This window comes from Cucurbita pepo, chromosome 1 (assembly GCF_057944985.1).
Source record: "Cucurbita pepo subsp. pepo isolate OVF chromosome 1, ASM5794498v1, whole genome shotgun sequence".
Classification (NCBI taxonomy): domain Eukaryota; kingdom Viridiplantae; phylum Streptophyta; class Magnoliopsida; order Cucurbitales; family Cucurbitaceae; genus Cucurbita; species Cucurbita pepo.
Window position 1 is genome coordinate 4,385,428 of NC_141798.1, and position 19,694 is coordinate 4,405,121.

The 19,694-nt window shown below is 37.6% G+C and overlaps 5 protein-coding genes and 2 non-coding genes across 10 annotated transcripts; 1 reads left to right on the plus strand and 6 right to left on the minus strand.

Moving 5' to 3' along the window:
* Positions 1 to 114: 114 nt before the first annotated feature.
* On the minus strand, positions 115 to 1,315 carry LOC111799087 (uncharacterized). Its single transcript, XR_015420424.1, has 3 exons — positions 994 to 1,315; positions 738 to 792; positions 115 to 317 (listed from the first exon to the last, which is right to left on the minus strand). It is a non-coding gene; the product is annotated as an uncharacterized LOC111799087 (transcript).
* A 148-nt stretch (positions 1,316 to 1,463) lies between these two features.
* Positions 1,464 to 2,679, minus strand: LOC111799077 (chlorophyll a-b binding protein 3, chloroplastic). Its single transcript, XM_023682477.2, has 3 exons — positions 2,475 to 2,679; positions 2,192 to 2,353; positions 1,464 to 2,097 (listed from the first exon to the last, which is right to left on the minus strand). Exons 1-3 carry the CDS (start codon positions 2,595 to 2,597, stop codon positions 1,588 to 1,590), a joined length of 795 nt encoding a protein of 264 aa, XP_023538245.2. The 5' UTR covers positions 2,598 to 2,679; the 3' UTR covers positions 1,464 to 1,587.
* A 238-nt stretch (positions 2,680 to 2,917) lies between these two features.
* TRNAF-GAA (transfer RNA phenylalanine (anticodon GAA)) lies at positions 2,918 to 2,990 on the minus strand. Its single transcript has one exon. It is a non-coding gene; the product is annotated as a tRNA-Phe (tRNA).
* Positions 2,991 to 3,216: 226 nt separating this feature from the next.
* LOC111799046 (uncharacterized) lies at positions 3,217 to 7,961 on the plus strand. 2 transcript variants are annotated; one of them, XM_023682445.2, is made up of 7 exons: positions 3,217 to 3,551; positions 4,146 to 4,210; positions 4,292 to 4,342; positions 4,451 to 5,255; positions 5,340 to 5,579; positions 6,416 to 6,585; positions 7,721 to 7,961. In XM_023682445.2, the coding sequence occupies exons 1-5, from the start codon at positions 3,513 to 3,515 to the stop codon at positions 5,460 to 5,462; spliced, it is 1,083 nt and encodes a 360-aa protein (XP_023538213.2). In that variant the 5' UTR covers positions 3,217 to 3,512; the 3' UTR covers positions 5,463 to 5,579; positions 6,416 to 6,585; positions 7,721 to 7,961. The 2 variants fall into 2 exon arrangements, with proteins under 2 accessions (XP_023538213.2, XP_023538205.2); XM_023682437.2 differs by lacking the exon at positions 7,721 to 7,961 and having other exon boundaries at positions 6,416 to 6,724.
* LOC111799095 (uncharacterized) lies at positions 6,793 to 7,506 on the minus strand. The gene has a single exon (XM_023682499.2). The coding sequence runs from the start codon at positions 7,278 to 7,280 to the stop codon at positions 7,008 to 7,010; it is 273 nt and encodes a 90-aa protein (XP_023538267.1). The 5' UTR covers positions 7,281 to 7,506; the 3' UTR covers positions 6,793 to 7,007.
* A 2,909-nt stretch (positions 7,962 to 10,870) lies between the features above and the next one.
* Positions 10,871 to 12,890, minus strand: LOC111788083 (uncharacterized). The gene is made up of 2 exons (XM_023668258.2): positions 11,907 to 12,890; positions 10,871 to 11,627 (listed from the first exon to the last, which is right to left on the minus strand). The coding sequence occupies exons 1-2, from the start codon at positions 12,595 to 12,597 to the stop codon at positions 10,987 to 10,989; spliced, it is 1,332 nt and encodes a 443-aa protein (XP_023524026.2). The 5' UTR covers positions 12,598 to 12,890; the 3' UTR covers positions 10,871 to 10,986.
* Positions 12,891 to 14,870: 1,980 nt separating this feature from the next.
* LOC111786280 (calcium/calmodulin-regulated receptor-like kinase 1) lies at positions 14,871 to 18,570 on the minus strand. 3 transcript variants are annotated; one of them, XM_023666592.2, is made up of 8 exons: positions 18,358 to 18,570; positions 17,461 to 17,863; positions 16,946 to 17,099; positions 16,416 to 16,542; positions 16,198 to 16,283; positions 16,024 to 16,095; positions 15,709 to 15,912; positions 14,871 to 15,551 (listed from the first exon to the last, which is right to left on the minus strand). In XM_023666592.2, exons 2-8 carry the CDS (start codon positions 17,769 to 17,771, stop codon positions 15,207 to 15,209), a joined length of 1,299 nt encoding a protein of 432 aa, XP_023522360.2. In that variant the 5' UTR covers positions 17,772 to 17,863; positions 18,358 to 18,570; the 3' UTR covers positions 14,871 to 15,206. The 3 variants fall into 3 exon arrangements, with proteins under 3 accessions (XP_023522360.2, XP_023522359.2, XP_023522358.2); XM_023666591.2 differs by having other exon boundaries at positions 17,461 to 17,927; XM_023666590.2 differs by having other exon boundaries at positions 17,461 to 17,932.
* Positions 18,571 to 19,694: the final 1,124 nt, after the last annotated feature.

Below are 19,694 nucleotides of genomic sequence, written 5' to 3' on the forward strand. Positions count from 1 at the left end.
CATTAGATGAGCCTTTGGACTCCTGTGGATCTTTCTCCAGTGACTTAGGACTTTGGAATTTGCAGGGTTGACACACTTTGTGGGTGGAAGTAAATAACATAAAATTCTATGAAGGGAACAGAAATAAATCAATTTTATAATTTAAGGGCTGTATCATTCATACAATGTTTTTGCAGAGTGTATCCTGGTAGTTTTCCCCTGATTTTTTCAATATTTTCTCGGCGGATTGCTCGCTCTTGGATATGGCTTTTGCCATGGCTTTTGTTTTCCTAACATTCTTTGATCGCTTCATTAGTCTTCCCCCCTTCTTCAACTTTCTATCCAACAAAGGGTACTGATCAGACATAGTGGGTGGTGCAAATAGGAAAAGGGCAATACCAAACAAATCTAGTAGAGCAGCCAACGTTAAACAATGTGATCTTAGCAATCAAAATGCAAATTGAAATACGGTCGGTCAGAGACAACCAAACCCAAGACAGCTTCTTGTTTGATGGCATTAAAAGATGCATCCTAATTTTCTCGACCTCATCTCAAAATGAACGAATTTGGGATAATGGCTTAGTCATGTGAAATAATGAAATCCAAATCTAACTCATCTCTGTGCACAGCAATTCAACAAAGGCAATGTATCTAAAATCAGGAGCTGGGAACACTTGAATTGAAACCAGAAACAAAAGCAAAAGCGCATGATGAATTGTGGTTAAAAAATTAAGCATAATTTCCAGGTAGAAGCTTACAGATTGAGAGCGCCAGAAGCTGGTTTATGAACTGCAGACTCGGACACGTCCATCGCTTTAAATTCAAGGGAGAAATAAATTAGTTAAACTTAAAAAATACTCAAAGAAAACAAATACGAAAACACAGAAGAGATCTAAAACATCTTAAAGAGAGGCAATGGGCAAGAAACGACAAGTAAAAAACTCTGGAGGATACAATTCTCAAGTCTATCTGATACTGTTTAGTTTAATTCCTTTTCACATAACTCAAGTGTACCTTGAGGGAGCTCGTGAACAGAATTTTCAGTTATGTCCATTGAAATAGCTCCACTTCCCTTCTTCTTCTTATTCCTGTTCTTCGCCATCGCCGATAAATAAAGCCGCGAAGATTGACAATGAAAACCCTAAGATCAAAGGGAAGCAAGAAACTAAAAGAAGAATATGTTTGTACTTGTTGAATTTTGACCTGGGACATGAAAATACCATTTTACCCTTTCATAATTAAATTCGATTTGGAGTCCAAAAATTTGAAACCTTTCATAATTAAATACCATTTTTTGTAATTTTTGTCTGTTGGATGGAGTGACATCAAGAAGAGAGGATTTAAATTGTGTTAACATTTTTGTCTGTTAGTGTTTTGACTTTTATTCTTAATTATTGGTTTATATAATATTGAGATGAGCCGAAGTAATATCATATTTTTGACATATAATAGATTAGAACAAAGCAGGGTAGTGTGATAATAGATTAGATCTAAATTAAATGATGTAATTAAGATTAAGAATAATCATTCCATAAATCCATTACTCAGCCTTCTAATAATCACATCCACAGCCTTCTAATCGACCAAACCCACCACACATCGCCTCAATTATGAGCCAGGGGCAAACTTGGTGGCGTAAACCCAGGCATTGTTGGCCACAGGGTTATCCAGATGGTCCAGAAGGTTCTCGAGGGGGCCTTTCCCAGTCACGATGGCCTGGACAAAGAACCCGAACATGGAGAACATGGCCAGCCGCCCGTTCTTGATCTCCTTCACCTTGAGCTCGGCGAAGGTGACGGGGTCGTCGGCCAGTCCGAGTGGGTCGAAGTACTGACCCCCTGGGTACAGGTCGTTGCCTTCGCCGACGCCGTCCAGCCCGTTGATGCGGAACCCTTCAACCAGCCCCATTAGGACCACTTGGAAACCCAAAACGGCTAGGATGCTCTGGGCGTGCACCAGGTTGGGGTTCCCCAAGTAGTCGAGCCCACCTTCTGAGAAGATCTGGGCTCCGGCCTTGAACCAGACTGGCTCCTTGAAGTCCACTTTCAACCATTTTTGTAGCACTTCTGGTGTTATGCACCCGAAGGCTCCCAACATCGCCCACCTCCCGTGGATTACCTGCAATTCCGTTCGACCATATGTAAATCAAAATTTGAATTCATCAAATTAATACCTTAATTAAGTCTTAAGCAAGGATGGGGATGGAAATTACCTCAAGAGCTCTGTTCTTGGCGAAGGCCTCGGGATCGGCGGACAACCCAGCAGTGTCCCATCCATAATCGCCGGGGAACTCTCCGTTCAAGTAGGAGGGAGTCTGAGCGGAAAACGGCCCCAAGTACTTCACTCTGTCTGGTCCATACCACAGTTCATTTCCCTATTCAAAATTGAAAAAAAAAAAAAAAAAAAAAAAAAGAAGAAAACATCATCAATTTCAATACTCCCTAAGACAAAAAGGAAGCAAAGGTAGGGAGAGAGAAAACGAAAGGGGTCGGGACCATGGTGTATTTTGGAGTTCCCATGGCGACGACATCTCTGAGGGAGTTACTGGAAGAGGCTCTGTTTTGGCCGAGAAAAGGGGAGGGGCGGAGGATGGCGGTGGAGGTGGCGGCCATCGACATCGTAGTTGAGGTGTGTGTTAGAGTTGTGGGAAAGGTGCGAGAAGAAGAGAGAAATGGAGTGGGGGAATATTATGAGAAGATGGGGAAGATGAGTGGCGAAGAATGGAAGACCCAGAAATTTTGTGGGGTAAACATACAGTTTTGTTAGCCAATCATATTCCTTCTTTAGATTTTTATGTATCTCAAACTCATCTCTTTCTATCCACATTTTGTTAACTTATGAAATGAACCAAAATCTTCAAGGCCTATTGAAATTTATGGGCCATCACAATTGAGACGACGTCGTATGGGTTATATCCATTAAAAGAGGAAAAATGTAATGCGGTGAGCGTGGATCGAACACGCGACCTTCAGATCTTCAGTCTGACGCTCTCCCAACTGAGCTATCCCCGCTTGTTGGGCATCCCTTGAATAATAAAATAAATAATCTAAAAAATAAAATATTTCATACTATTTATTACAAACTCCATTCCTTTTTTGTTCCATAATATTTGTTAAGATATAATTAAATCCTTAAATTTCTAAAATTAATTTAATTACTAAAAAACAACAAATTATGGCAATAAAAGTAATTATTTGTCCTCCAGCAGTTTGAAGTTTCCAAGGGTCAAAATGATTTGCGACTGCGCGCCACTTCCTGAGACATCTCCAAACCGTGCTACGGGAATTCAGATGAAAGATATACACCGTCCATTCCATCGACTCAATTAGAAAACTCCGCAAATCAGACGGTCTGCAAACGTCCAGAATGTAAATGGAGGTATTTTGAACGATGGGTTCAACGATGTAAATGGGTTCAACAATGGCCTGAAAATGGAGGTATTTTGAAGAAACTTTCAAAAGCCTCCATACACAGAAATCGCTAATCTGGATTGCGAGTTTCCTTTAACCCCACAAAAGTTTCAGCGTCCAAAAATGATGCCCATCAAGTCCTATGATCATTGGGCTTTTCTGGTATCTTTTCTTGTTCTTTAATCATTTCATATTCTGGGATTCACTAGTTTTTTTGTTTTTTTTTGTTTTTATTCTGATGGCAAATGGTATATTTGATTGGTTATCTTCATTCCCTCTTTCATATTTTGGCTTAATCAGTTAATATTATTTCTCGTTCTTTGTTTGCGATCTTCCTTTTTTTTGGATTTCTTGTGCAGAATTGATTGATTTTTCAATGTTTGATTTCCTAGGTTTTCCATTTCGACCGCTGGTTTCTTTTGCAATTGATTATATTATGTTGTTTTCTGTTCATCAAATAATCCTGTCTATTCAAGTCACATTTCTCTTATTTTACTTGTGCTTGAGAATCAAGGGTGGAAGATAATGCCCAGTTATCCTGGAAATTGCTTCAGTTTTTAACGATTCAGAATCTCAGATGAGAATCAGAATGCTTAGAGAGAGAGACGATGACCTTGTCTCATATATTTTCTACGTTCTTGTTTCCGGGAATGATATTGATTTTAAAAATTAATCTTACAAAATCACGCATACTTGCACTTATGTCATAATGGGACATTATTTGTTCTTTTGGTCTGTAATTTCTGATTGAAACAGGAAGAAATTGAAGCACCCATGTGGGTTGATCTCACCTTAGAAGGGAAGTCCAAAAATCAGAACATGTGAGTATTTGATATAACTTGTGATGGTATATGTCAGATTAATATGCATTTAGTGCCATTATTTTCTTTTTAATTCCCCAGATGCTCTTACTTTGATTGCAGTGATGATAAATGGTTCTATACATACCACCCGTAAGCATCCTTCATAGTTTTTTCCATTTGCAGAATAGATGTGAAACATTTCTTTTTCTTCATGATTTAGTTCTCTTTGTTTTCCTTAAAAACCAATAAACATGCCAGGGTCCACCAAACTTCCTCTCATGACCTGAAATCAGAATTTTCTCGGCTGTTTGAGGAAGCAAAGGCTTTAGATTTTGAATTATTGGTGTATACTATTCCAAAAATTCTCACCTCTGTCTCAAGATCAAGAGGGAGAGATTTTGACAACAATAAATCGAAAGGTATCGGTCAGGATTTTGCAATGGACAAGCAAGTCATAGTTGAGGAGCTGAGTTCAGGATCAGCAGCCACTAAATGGAAGCCGAGGCCAAAGCCGAGCTTTACAGACTCAAAAAGAATCTTGAGTTCAGATCCAAGTTTGGTTTCTGTTGCAACCTGTTTAACTGGAAATGCAATGCTAAATGTTTCAGCTACTGGTTCGAGTCCAGGGGGAAAGGAGCCAGCTGACAGCAGAATTGGTATCAGTCATCGACAACCGCATAAACCAATGTTGGCAACAAGTCAAACATTGGGCCATTCTAGTAGACTTTTGTCAGATATGAGATGTCTCAGGAAAAGCTGTGTCATTAGTCAACAAGCATCAAGATTGGAGGATAATAGCCGTCAAAGGCAGTCAAGCGGCCACCACTCTTCTTTGAATAATTCAAGCGTATGCTCCTCTTTGAATCCTGGTTTTGGTGCTAAGAGTATCACCAACACTACTAGCTTTCCCAGGATGACTCAAGCAGCAATGAACAAAGACAAAGTTTCAAGCGTATGCTCAAGCACATTAATAATTCAAGTGGAAGACGCAAGTTCCAACACAAGGAGGGTCGGGAAACTCTATAATGATAAGCCAGTCCACCTCAAGCCTTCAAAACCAAAGGTAACTCCTGAATCAAACTTGAGGTTTTCTTGCAATCAATTTTCTTTCAGGGAGATGTGTTTAATCTTTTTTGTTTCTCATCAGATACTTCGTCCAAAAGTATCACTACTACAGAAAAAAGATGAGCGTAACACTTGTTTAAAGCCAAATAAACAGGAATGTTTGGCTGGAACCGCTGGATGCAAAACCGTTGTAGCTGGAAAGTAGAATGCAATAGGGAGAATTGTTAGAGACTCTTCTACTTTTAGTATGGTCAAGGATCAGAAAAGAACACATCATACCGCTCCACAAAGACTTGGCGGATGAAGTGTAGTTGGCTCAAAGGTAAAAATATTGTAGGATTCAACTAGTCTTATCATTATTGATGTTAAAATATAGTTATCCATACTTGCATCATTTTCTGGATTAAGTAGTAATTTGATGGTAAAGGGCGCTCTCAGTTGTTTTCAGTTGTGATCTAAATGAAGAGACTGCACTTGTGACATAGGATGGATTTAATTATCCCAATCACAAGATCTTGTTCCTTGAGATAACTCAACGAAATGTAACGTAACGATTCAAGCTCACAGCTTACGGACATTGTCCTCTTTGAGCTTTTCCTTTCAAACTTTCCCTCAAAATTTTTAAAATACGTTTGCTAGGGAGAGGTTTCCACACCCTTACAAAGAATGTTTCGTTCTCCTCCCTATCTGATGTGGAATCTCACAATCCATCCCATCGGGGCCAACGTCCTCGCTCGCACTCGTTCTTCTCTCCAATCAATGTGGGATCTCACATGTAAAATGTGTGATCAAACCAGTAAAAGCGATATGCTTGTGAATATCAGGGTTTTTGATGGAAGATGAGAGATCACGATGAAACAACTGAAAGTTTAAAAGAGACTAGGACTGAAATTGAATATGAATTAAAGCCAAAACAACAATTTTGACTGATCAGATTTACATGGACAAGATATTGTGTAATAAAAATTGAGGCATATATCATTCTCCTGGTTATAGACATTTGACAAAAGTTTTATGCATATCATCATCACTGTCTGATAATCCTCCATGCATCAGTTCTCATTTGATTCAACTTCTGGACAAAGTGTGGTCGCTGTATCTTTGAAGCTATTAACGTCTTCATTTGATGATGACCCCTTTTTTATACTTTTATGGCAGCTGCCTAAAAATTGGCATCCAAGTGAGGAAAAAATCTGGAAAATGGAAGCAAAAGGATGTACTTTCGTTGAGTGATCTGATGAAGGAAGGAGACTGAACATATGCAACATCTTCTACGCATGAGAAAGGAGGCAACGGAATCTCTTTCCGTTCTTTTCCAGACTCCTGTAGTAAGTTCCACTGTCTTCTGTTTAACATGTTATTTGCATCCGTTGTTAATGGAGAATAAGAAAAAAATTGAGAAATTCTATGGCCGGAAACGAGTACTTTTCTATACTCGATCGGACCCAGAACATTACATTGCTGGTCTCAGATCCCTGAAGGGAATAGCGAAAAGGATATTATATTTTTCAACTCCGGTTTGGCAGAGAGGAAAATGAAGGAAAAATTGAATATCCATGGACAAAAGTAACCCAAACCAAACCTGGGGAATTGAAGAAACTTGCAAACTATTTGTACATCATTTCCTAGATCCTAATTTAAGGGTAATTTATTTTTTGGTTTAGTATAACAACATTGCAACTTCCTTGAGCATCTAAAAATCTGCAACCCCCCATGTCCAACTCAAATCAAAACTTTTTAAGGAAAATCCCTAGAATCTGATGGTACTGGGACCCAAACAGCTCAAGTCCATGACTTTCCTCACTTTTTCCTCGCGAGACCTCTTCATCTGGTTGCCAATGGCTGAAGAAGAGGAAGCAGAGATCTTCTTGGCTTGGTAGTAAGATCTGAACTTGGTCTTTCCGTGTTGTTGGAGAGATTTGATGACGTTGTTCCACCGGCAGACGCCTTGATCCTTCAAGGCCTCGACGGCGCCGATGCTCGCGGCCACGAACCACGCTCTGCAAGCTGCGCTCTTCGACATCTTTCTCTGATTGAATCGATGGAAGAAGAAGACGAGGGGATGAGTGGGGTTTAGAATTGTGTGGGTGGGTATAAATAAAGGGGCGAGGGGGATGAAACAGGGGAGGAGGATCTTTAGAAGCCACGGTTTTCGGCGGAGAAAACCAGGTGCTTTGGAGGGGGATTCCTGAATTTTGTGAAAAAGACCACCGCGTGTAGCCCACTGCCTTCTTCTTTTTGTTTTCTGGCCTGGCGCTTCTTTAGTTTTAATTTAAGGTAATTTAATAAATTTAAACAAACTTTCAAAAATATTAATGTTGGAGAGAAGTTTAGGTATTTAAAATGCTTTTCAACTTGTATATATCCATAATTTTTGTAAAGGAGTGTTTTTAGGAGTAGGAGTAGTGGTTGTTGTATTCAATGAATGCTTACCCCTTTCTCCAATTTGTGAATGAACAACAGATGGACGGTGGAAATGAGAAGGGAACATTTGTTCCCATATACATATATATATATATATTCCAAGGCCTAAAGGGCGCTCCATGTGGGCTTCCATGCAGCATGTCTTCCATCCCTACTCACTGCTGTAAACATGCATTCAACTTTGTCCTTACCAAAATTCGGATCTTTCTTCCATCTCCACTGCATGTAACCATTTTCTGTTTCCTCATTGTCAATGCTTTTATTTAGATTATTATATACCTTCCTATAATGTTTTAAGGTTTTATGTTCTACACTTTTATTCCTATTTCTCATATAATAATAATAAATAAATAAACATTCCGTTCTTAGTCTCTCTCTCTCTTGATGACTGCAGACCATGATCCTCACATCGCATGCAAAAATGCATTTTATGCTCCTTTTTGTCATTTAAAATATTTTACATTTTTTTTTTACCCGAAACATTGTGGTGTAAAATAATAGATACATGCATAATAATGGTGCCTTTTTTTTTTTTATACTTATTCTCTCGCATTTATCTGTTTGTAAAACAAAATTTCCACTTTGACGGAACCATAATTATGCCATTTTGGAATCTGAAACGAAATTATAGAAATGAAAGTGACCAAAACTGGTGTATTTCATAAGCATAATATTTTACCCACATGCCTTATTACACGTCTATATAGACACACAACACAACCCCATGACACCCCAAACAAAACTCGATAAAATCAAAAACCCATTTCAGGTTTGACGGAGATGCCTCGCAAAACCAAAATGTACCATCAAAGGCCCAAGATATCAAGACAGCAATTAAGGGTAATCTTCAGAAACCACGACGGCGACGGTGACGGCCGCCTGAGCTCCGCCGAGCTGACCAAAGCCTTCCACTACGTCGGTGCCCTTCTGCCATCATTCAGAGCTTGCCACGCTCTTCTTTACACCGATTCTGACAGAGACGGATTCATTGATGAGAAGGATTTCGAACAGCTCATTGATTATGCCGAGAAACGCCAATACACCGTCATTTAAATTTTTAGGATTTCTATTTTTGTTTTCACTTCTTGTTTCAAACTCATTGTTGTGTATTATTTCACCTCTTTTTTTTATTATTATTTTATTTTATAGTCAATCACGTCATTCAATTTCTTCTTACTTTAATCAAAATTTATTAAATAATAATAATACTAATAACATTTCTTCCAAAGTTAACCAACATTATACTAATTAAAACAAAATGAAACTTAAATCAACCAAAATGGTATTTTATAGAACTTTATTATTGTTCCAAATGAGACAGTCATACGAAGTTAGCAAGAATTTTCATGTCTATGCGGTCGGTCCTTAGATGCATAAACTTCAATCAAGGAGAGATACTCTTACTACATCTCTGTGATCTGCTGCCTTAGAGTTGGTTGGATGGTCAATTGGGTCAACCGCAGTGCTACTTCTTTTAACATAAACGGCAATCCAAACTCACTACATGTTAGCTTATACCTCAACTTAGTGCACAAATAGGTCCTTCTTTTATTTAGGGCATCAATCAAGATGTCCAAATAGTAGTTTTTGACTAAATCCTACTGCTGGATCTTTTTACTTCATATTTATTTAGCTCTTTTGTACTTGAGACTCTTGTGATCAATATAGATATGAATGTTCTCGAAAAATTTTTTATATTCTTTTTTTAACTATCTAGATATGGTTTTTTTTACACACATGGAGACGTGTTGTATGCATTTCTCTCGTTTAAAATAAGTAAAAAAAAAAATTACCCCAAACATGTGGCATAAAATCGTAGATACATGCATAATGATGCTGCTTTTTTGTGGCATCTCTTTATAATTATTCTCTCAAATTTGATGTCTTTATGAAACAAAATTCTCATCTCATCCCGACAGAATAAATTACTTTTTACTGTTCTGTTGTTTAGGTGTCGGAAATGTGAAACAAAATTATTATACGTCTATATATACACACAACACAACAGCATGACACCCCAAACAAAACTCGAGATCAAAATCATAAACCATTTGAGATTTGAGAGAGATGCCTCGCAAAACCAAAACGTACCACCCGAGGCCCAAGATATCAAGGGAGCAATTGAGGCTAATCTTCAGAAACCACGACGACAACGGCGACGGCCGCCTCAGCTCCACCGAGCTCACCCAAGCCTTCCACTACATCGGCGCCCTTTTGCCATCATTCAGAGCTTGCCACGCTCTTCTTTACACCGATTCAGACAGAGATGGGTTCATCGATGAGAAGGATTTCGAACAGCTCATCGATTATGCAGAGAAACGCCAATACACCGTCATTTAAATTTTTAGGATTTCTGTCTTTGCTTTATCTTTTAAGCTGAAATTAAGTTTGCATTTATTTCTCTTTTTTTTTTGTTTGAACTCATTGTTGTCTATTATTTAAGGTATTGTATATGACCAAAAGGAACTGTTTTTTTTTAATAAAGGACATTATTATTCTTCAAGTAAATTGCCACACTTTTTCCACACTTTTGTACAAAGAAGCATGAAGAGAGAAAATTTTGAATGGGTCACCCAATATAAAATTGTTCTAAGCAAAAACACGTTTTAATTATGGAGTTAATTAATCTAAAGCAGGTCGATGACAAATGTAGAATGAAGAGAGGAAACCGACAAATGTTGCATTTTAAAGAGATAGGAGGGAGGGGACATGGGGTGGAGCCCTTACCTTATCGTAATTGAGGGGCAGCCAAGGGAAAGCGAAGTAGGCTCAAAATTACAGGGCGCATAGCCCTTTAGCACCATGACTTTTGGGTGTACTGGATAGAGATATACAAGAAACACAGTTTCAGATGTGCCTTGCCTTTGCCACCACCAAGAACATGACAGCCACTGCCCCTCTTCTTAACCTTGTGCTCTAATCTGGACTAACCTTTGTTTTGGGGGCATGTCCCTCCAAACCATGGACCACCCTGCACCTCCCCTGTTTATTTACTGCTTCGTTTATCAGCTTTCTACTTCACTTGTATCAAACAAGTATGCCATTTGGGTTACGCTCATTGGGTGAGGAAATGCAGGCTGGTGTTGTGCTTACAAATGATGCAATAAAGACTCTGTGCACCAAAACCTCTCCCCTCTCTGCATGTTCTTTAATTTGAAAAGTTTTCCAGTTCTATTAAACAACAAAACGCCACAACAAAAGCTTCACAACTTTTTCATATATTTTGGCAGACATAATTCAAAAGAAGTATCAAAATCTTCCAAAAGGTGAACAAGAAATTACAAATTCACCACAGTAATTTCCTTTCATGCTTTGCAAATTACCACAAAACATGGAAGCAAAGCTCTAGGATTCAGCAAATAAAGCTCTTCTATATTTGAATGCAGCCCAACTTTTCCTGCCAATGAATCAAACCCTGTCTGCCCAGCCATTTCTTGTATGTTCTCCAATGGCCTGTGAACTCTCCCTGCAATCACTCTGCAAACTATCATCGCCTTCCTCACCATCCCCCCCTCCTCCCCCCCTCCCGACGCCTCGATCGAGGTGAATGCTCTTGCACTTGTCGAAGTTGTGAACACGCCTATCCCTTCTTTCATCTCTGTCTTTGCCGAGAATCCGTTGCGTATGATCCTGCATACGCAACACTTCTCCGATATGCAGAGGCTGGAGGAGCCATTCAAACCGAGGGAGCACGCAACTGTCGTGCCGTAGAATCGCAGCAGCTCGTTTCCATCGGCAAGACACCGAGGGTGCTTCTTCGGGAGCTTGCTGGCTTTGATCTTCACCGTCTCCCGATGCTCCTCAAACCGGGCTAGCGTTCGTTGCATATTGTGAACTTTGAGTACTCTTTCAATCCTACCAGATTGATTCTCAGACTTTAACCAGCTTGTCCTGCATATGATCTCCACAATTTTCCTTGATGAATCTCCTTCCACAAGCTCAGTCACTGAAAACGGAAGAACAAACCGTATATGAAATTACCATGAATCTAAAAGTTCAATCAAACAAACCATATATTTAATCTTTTATACAGAGACCCAGATGAAATAACAAGATAACAAGGATCAGAATGCTAAAATTACAAGGACTACAATGAACAAGAAAGATGAAATAGAGTGAACTGGATTAGGTAGAAGATGAACATACTTTCGCAGTTGCCAAACAGGAATTTTCCAGGAAAATGAAGAAGAAACGAAATTGAAACGAGGAATTTGAGTGTTTTTACCAGCATGTTTAGAAAGATGATGAGCTTCAGCAGCATCCCATTTGTTGAACTGCTCTCCACATTTATGACAAGTGACCGCAGAAGAAGATCTATTCCCATCAATCTCGGTCTCCAATGAGATTCTGTTACTCGTATGGACTCCAGCTCCACCACCGAGGCTGCGAGCTCCACCGCCGCCGCCAGATTTATTAGAGCTACCAAATCCCTCTCTGAAAGGGAACTTTCTGGAAGAAGACCTAAAGGAAGGATTGAAGTAATGCATTGTGGGGTGGCCACCGGGGCCCGGCGTACCCGGTGTCAGAGTACCCACAAAAGTGGAGGCGGCGGGACGATCTGTGAGGGGTTCATCGGCGGAGGAAGGCACATCTGGTGGGAAAGCGCCGTGAAATCCGGTGATTTTGAGCTCGCACCTTGAGTTAGTGAGAATGACTTCATGGGTTATTGGGTTGAGAAACTCACTGCTGCCAATGGATCTTGGACTGCAACTTGGGGGCTTATCCAAATGCCTCTTGCTGCCGCCATGAATGACATCTTTGAGATTTGCAATGGACCTGGAACAACCCGATCTTCCTCCCCCTGTTTTTCTTGTCAAAATGGCGCCTAGATTTCTTCTGGTTTTTGGGTCATGAACTTCGGATGGCCCTGATTTGCAGTGCAGAGATTTCTTCAAGGACAACCAAACTGTTGGCATATTGTATTTTTTTGCCTGTCTTCAAAGATAACAAGACAACCCCATGATCTTCAAAGATGAGCTACAGAAAAGATAGATTGTTTGAATGGGAGCTGAACATTTCGGAGGAGATGAGGGAACCAATGATATAATATTTGTTTTATATATGAAGAGAAAACGGAGGGTTACTGAGGAAGGGCAGGGAAAGATCCCATATCGGACAACCTCAAAGCGGGGGGTTTCATGGGCATTCATTGCTTTTTATCTCACTTCGAATTATTGCCTCTTTTTTTCTCTTCTTGTTGGAATTCAAAGATTTTCAATACCTCTCACATTTAAGATCCAATAGATATTGTTATTAACTCATGGATTCATTAATACACCCCTGCTTGCTTTCATCATTCTTTTCTTCTTTTCCTCTATGGATTACAGTACTTGTTCAACCATAAAAAGATTTCAAAACAATTAAATAATCCTTGGCTACATGCTTCCTGCATGTTTTCCCTTCTTCTTTAAATCTTAATGGCTCCAGCAAGAGGGTTAAAAGTGAAAACTATCCTCATAAACCAACACAAATCGTTCAAGGGCTCTATAGATTTAAGGAGAGACTCTATAGTGTACTTTATTCAGGGGAATATTGGTGGGAGGGAGTCTCACATTTATTAATCTAGAGAATGATTATAAGTAATGAATACATCTCAATTGTTATGAAGTCTCATGTGGAAGTCCAAAAAAACAAAGTTATGATAGTAACTTGCATTTCTTAGTCGTCCTATTCTTAGGATCCCTCTAATTTAAATATAATATTGATTCATTCATGTAGCCTTCTTTCTTCATAGGTTGAAGTTTCTCCTTTTTTTAAAAAAAGAAATTTACCCTATTTAAAATAAAATAATATTTGAAAAAATGGGTAGGACCCACATGTCACAATTATAATTTTGGTTTTATACAATTTAGAGGACCCACATGTCACGGTGGTTATAGTAGAGGAAGTAAACATAGCAACTTTAGCTTACTCAATTATTGCATGTATACACACACAAGTATTTGATGTTCTTAAAATCTTACTTAATTGTATATGTTACTAAATGGTAGAGGATTAGTAATATCTTGAATGAGGCTAATATTGATAAATTTGGAAAAGTTATATAATATATGATTTGGGTCGTTGGAGTTAAGAGGTACACTAGCAAATCATATTAAGAACGATGACTCTCTACTATGATACGATACTGTTTATTTGATGTATTCCTTACTTATAAATCCATGACCATTCTTTTGGGACTACTTTCGAACAATCTTCTACCATCATTGAAAGGATCGAAGGAGTGGATCACACGTCGGCTCAGCGTTGCCGGAAATTTCTTTTCACACCGTAAATTTTATTTTGTCTTTTTCCTTTCTTTTCGAAATGAGGAAAGATCTTAAGGACTAAACTAAATTTCCAAAATAAAGAGTTTTTTTTTTTTTTTTTTTCTTTCTAATTATTATTATTGTTAAAATAAAATAAGAATGACAAATGGATGTCACGCATTATTGTGTTTTTTGTCTCATTGGGATGATGATGGGACCACATCAAGCTTTTATTCACTTATTTATTTATTTTTGTTTACATGTTGTAGGCATTATCTTCTCCTCAAACAACATTTTTTTTATTACTAAATTTATTGGTCAAAATTGTTCCAACTCAAACTCACATGAATCACTCTCACTCCCAAATATTCTAATGGAAACACAATTTCAAAATAATAATTTTATTTTAATAAGAGTGGTTTGTAATTAAATATAACTTATTTCATTCAAATTATAATATAAACAATTCATATATGTTTAAAATTCTATTTGTTGTTTGTTTAAGTTATGTGTTGTATATTACTTCTAATTTTTCGATATTTCACACCATTTTAGAAAATGGTTTAGTTTCGTTCCTCTCTCCAATTAATATGAGATCTCACAATTGAACTCTTTAATAAATGTTTAGTTGTTTCGTTACTTCCTCCAACTAATGTGAAATCTCACGGTTCACCTGATCTCACAATTTATTTCTATTTAATTAATAAATTATGGAAAAGTATTATTATTATTATTATTGGTTTGCGGAAGAAAAAAAGATTAATAATGAGGATTAAGGAGCAGCAATCTCGATGTTACTTTATTTTCAGCGTATAAGAAATATGAATTAGATGGGTAAAGCTAGAACTGATTACTTTCTAAACCCACTAATTATGTGTTAATTAGGGGTATCAGAATTCAAAAAAACAAATCTCGATATGCTCACACAATCATTATTCAGCTTTAATTATGTATCTATTTATCCTTCATATCCAAAATCCATGGATGGAGTTGGGAGCTTCAAAGCAAAGTTTGATGCTTTCTGGTCATTCTATACTAAAAAAAAGCTTTCCTTTTTCCTCCACTTGTAATTCCATATACAAAACCTTTTCAGTTAAAACAAATCAAAACAAAATTTAAAAGGGTCAACTATGTTACATCAAATTTTCTGGGGAGATTCTTGTGATCTTCTCCTGCCTATTTTTCTTTCTTGTTATGTTGAGAAAAGAGACGAGTCAAAACAAGAAGAATCAATGAACTCAACTACGAGCACTAGGAGAGGCCAAAACAACCATTTTCTAAACATCAAATGATTCGGCTGTACTATCCGTAGACTGTTGTCGTTGGTGTTCAGGCATTGGACTCCTGGGACTCCTGCTTTCTACTTGATCCACATCAATGCCAATTTCATCTCTTGTCGTTGACACCATATTTTGGTTAAATCTATTGTTCTGTCTTTGTTTTAGAATTCGGGACAGAACTTGTACGTTGTCTCTCATCGAAGGTCGTTTTTTTGGAACACGGTTAATGGATTTGTATGCCAGAGCTGCTACTTCATTCAGCTCTTGAGCGTCGAAGTTTCCATCCAGACGGGAATCAACAAGCTCTTCCCACCCAACTTTCCCATCAGAATTCATGGCAGCCTAACCATCATCAAACAAAAAATGTGTGGTTTTAGATGAATGGTTTGGGATACTAGTTCAAAATAAGGGCTTATGGAAACAAAGATAGTAGTCAATAAAAGAAGTAGAGCTGTTTCATTCATTCATTCATTCAGAGAGAGAGAGAGAGATGTCTCACAAGCTCAACATATTCCATGAGGCCCTGTTGAGGATTTCTGCCAGCAATAATCTCGAAAAGTAATACTCCGAAGCTGTAAACATCGCTTTTCTTGTTGAATGTCCTGGAAGATATGTACTCAGGATCAAGGTAACATAAAGTTCCTCTAATGTTAGCTGCATGACTGTCAACCACCTCTTCTCTTGAAAGCCCAAAATCAGCAACCTGATTGAGCATTCTAATAACTCAGATGCAACCAAACTAACTGATAGATACTAACATTGTTTTGGAAACATGATCACATGGAAGCACTTATAATCAGCAGAAAGGACATACCCTTGCTCTCATGGACTGATCCAACAAAATGTTGGCTGATTTGATATCCCGGTGAATAACTGGAGGAACTGCCTGAAGTAAAATTTGAAGCATCATTAGCACTAAGACATTCATGTATTTCAAAACGTTCACATGCTCACGATTTTCTTGATAATGAGGGGAAAATAAACTTACCCCATCATGAAGATACTCCAAACCCCTTGCTACATCTAAAGCTATCCGAACTCTTACATTCCAACTTAGTAGTCCATTCTTATCACCTACGCACAGATGATAACATTCATCAATACCAACAAATAATTAGACTCATTAATAGTGACAAGAGAAAGACAGCTTCTAGTCAATCACTGACACTGTTGGTTTCACAAATTAAGAGAGAACAGTCAGCTTACTATATAAGTGAGAAGCTAGGCTGCCTTTACTCATGTAGACATACACAAGCATATGCTCGCCTCTTTCAGCACAGTATCCAATCAAATTCACGAGGTTTCTATGATGCAATCTTCCCAATAACATCACCTGAATGATTTACAGGGAAATAAAATTAACTGAATCACTAAACGTAGGATATGTAAGCCTAACAATTAAAAGAAAAATACTGGTCTAACTATATGTTACACAGAATTATTTTGTTGTATTCCCTAACTCCAAGCCCAGGATCCGAGTTCCAGACTAAGTTCAAAACTATTTCACCCTTGCTCGTTGCAAGTTTAAAACTAATTATCAATTATATCCAAAAGCAGGGCAACAGAAATAGGGGGAAAGAACTTTTAAGGGCATAACCTCGAACTACGAAACCTGGAATATTTCTAGCAAAGGATATTGTTCGAGGAACAACCGAATAAAGCAACACTTTTATGAATTGGTGCAGTTTGTAACAAATTCTACGCAAGAAGCTCTAATTATTATTAACTATTCTTACCTCTGTCTGAAATTCTTTCTCTCCTTGTTTAGAATTGGTTGCAAGCACTTTCACAGCAACAGTCTCTCCAGACGGCAGGGTAGCTTTATAAACAGGACCAAATGCTCCTTGTCCTATTACACTTGTAAAATTTCCGGTTGCTTTTTGGAGATCTCTGCATCATATCACAAACTAAACATTCAATAACAAATTAAATTACAACTTCATTAGAACTATCAAATTACAATTACATTTTTCTTCTTTCTCGGTCAATAGAACTCTCTTAGCGCCCTATATACAGTATCAATGTATAGAGGGAAGCGAGGGAAAGAAGATTTGAGAGTAGCAGTAGAAAGTAAGAACATACCGAAATCTGAGATTGTCGAGCAAAGAAAACCTAAGATAGGGATCATTTTTTCTCTTTATGTCGAATATTTGATTCAGATGAATACTAATACAAGGTTTGTACAGCATAGCAATGTGACAGAATCTCATACAAAGTAAATGGCAGAGATGAATTGCATAAGAAAGCGTACTTGAAAGAATATTCAGGCATCCCAGATGAGATCACGCAGCTTTTCTTAAATCCGTCAAGCCATGAGGATATACCATTCTGGCTGGACTTCACGGGTGATTCTGGAGCCACTGTTGAGTCTGATAGAATACTACAAGCATCAGCTCCGTTTGTTCGAATAGGAACATTAGCTGCCCTCCTTGAACTGCTATTACCAATCTGCAACCGCTTCCTATGGTATCTAAAGCAGAATAGAGCAAGAATCGCCAAAAGAACTCCAATCACCACTCCAATCGAAATTCCAATGATCAATCCAGTTGACTCCTCTTTCATCTCCTCTTCCGTGCTCCCCAAGTTCTTAATCAGCAATCGGAACCTCCCTCAACAGCAAAATGGATTCTCAATCGTTTAACTAATCTGGTCAACTGTATCATTCACAATTGACTGGGATAAATAACAAATGATGTTGAAGATCAAGAGGACCAGTCTCTGTTCTTCCCAATCGACAGCCATAAGTAAAGTCAACAAGATGAATAAAAATATGCAAGAAAACGATAAATTCCAGCAGACAAGTATTATTCTAAGGAAAAATGCACCCCGCAAGAGCCGTCGAGTAACAATCAACATCAGATAAGCATGATATCTTCAGCCCAAATACTTTTAATAATTCAAAGACAAAACTCCTCCGATCCAACTCGTAACTATAAAATTAGCGTTTGTGAACTTTTGTATTCAGAAACATCACAATTACAAATAAATTAGCTTAAATGGATGAACGGTTTGGACAAATAATGAATCCCTATTCTCCACCAGTAGACATTAGCAAACTCCTTGTAGTCTGATGCGACAAATCGCCTTTTCAGATCCAAGATAAACAGAAAAACAGAATCATAATCGAGAGAATGATTTAAAAAAATACCTAGCTAGTAAAATGACGATCATTAAACTCTACACCGGCACGGCGGCGCGTCGTTCTGGTACAAAAACGGAAAGTGAAATGAAGAGTTACAGAGAAGTCAAAGGAAGAGGAAAATATGGAAGGTAGAATTTCAAGGAGAATGGAGGAATGTGAACAAGAGAAATAAAAGGAATGTGCAGCGAATAAAATCTGTACATACAGCTCCATTTAAGCAACAATTTCTGAAAGAAAATGGAAAAGGGAAACATTACAATTCAGAAGAGTACTCAGAGCGGGACCGGCGGTCGCCAGCGCCATTGTTTTTGTTTCAAAAGGAGCGCGCCATTTGTGGTCGGTCAAGCCGACAAGCCGATCAACTTTTTTCTGCTTTCATTTTTAATTAATATTTTTTTAATTCAAGTTTATGTTTAAATATACTTTTGCTTTCTAAAGCTTTTTTTTTTTGTTTGGCCTCAATATTAAAAAAAAAAAAAAAAAAAAAAAAAAAGGTCCCTAATGTAATACTTAATTTCGTCTTAATTTTTTTTTCTTTTTTTTTTTTAATTTCAAAATAACTAAAATATTTGAAAATAGAATAGATTTTAAATTTAAGATAATTGAGGCGTTGATACAAATTAAATATGAAAAAGAATTCACATCAACAAACACAAAATCGGTCATTTATTAAGACCTTTTCAAATTCACATTAAAAAAAATGTTGAACGAAAACAAGACTTTATAAATTAGACTTTGATTTATTCAAAAAAAAAAAAAAAAAAAAAAAAAAAAACCATCGTTCATTCATCTTTTATGTTTGGGATTTTATGTTTCCATCATGCCTGTCAACATCACATCACCTTCCCTACATTTGTTCCTTATTTGCCCTTCCATATATATAGAAAAAGAAAAGATGGATAGTTATGTTGGTTCTCTATAATACCCAGAGAGCTATTTACGTAACAATATAGACATCCTTGTTCTAGCATTGCCAACTAGTTTACCACAACAAAATTCATACAAACCCTACTCAATACGTTAAAAGCAGAACTATTTAACATTCTCAGCATCATAGGTTCTGCTACTTCAGAATTCTCGATTTTGAATGCATTCTTAATCATGAACATAAAAACAGTGGTCACAATAAACAAGGGGAAAAGAATAATAAAGCAAGATGCAAATTTGTTTTCAACACGGAAAGCTTTGCTTTCGTAGAGAAGCTATCAACATTGTAGATAACTGCAATGTCAAACCATATAAGCAATGTGAGAACGTTTAAATATACTAAAATCATCCTTTCACCTAAAAAAGTAAAACAAAACCTATTGATTCAAGTATAGAGTAGAGATGAAAAAGCTTTA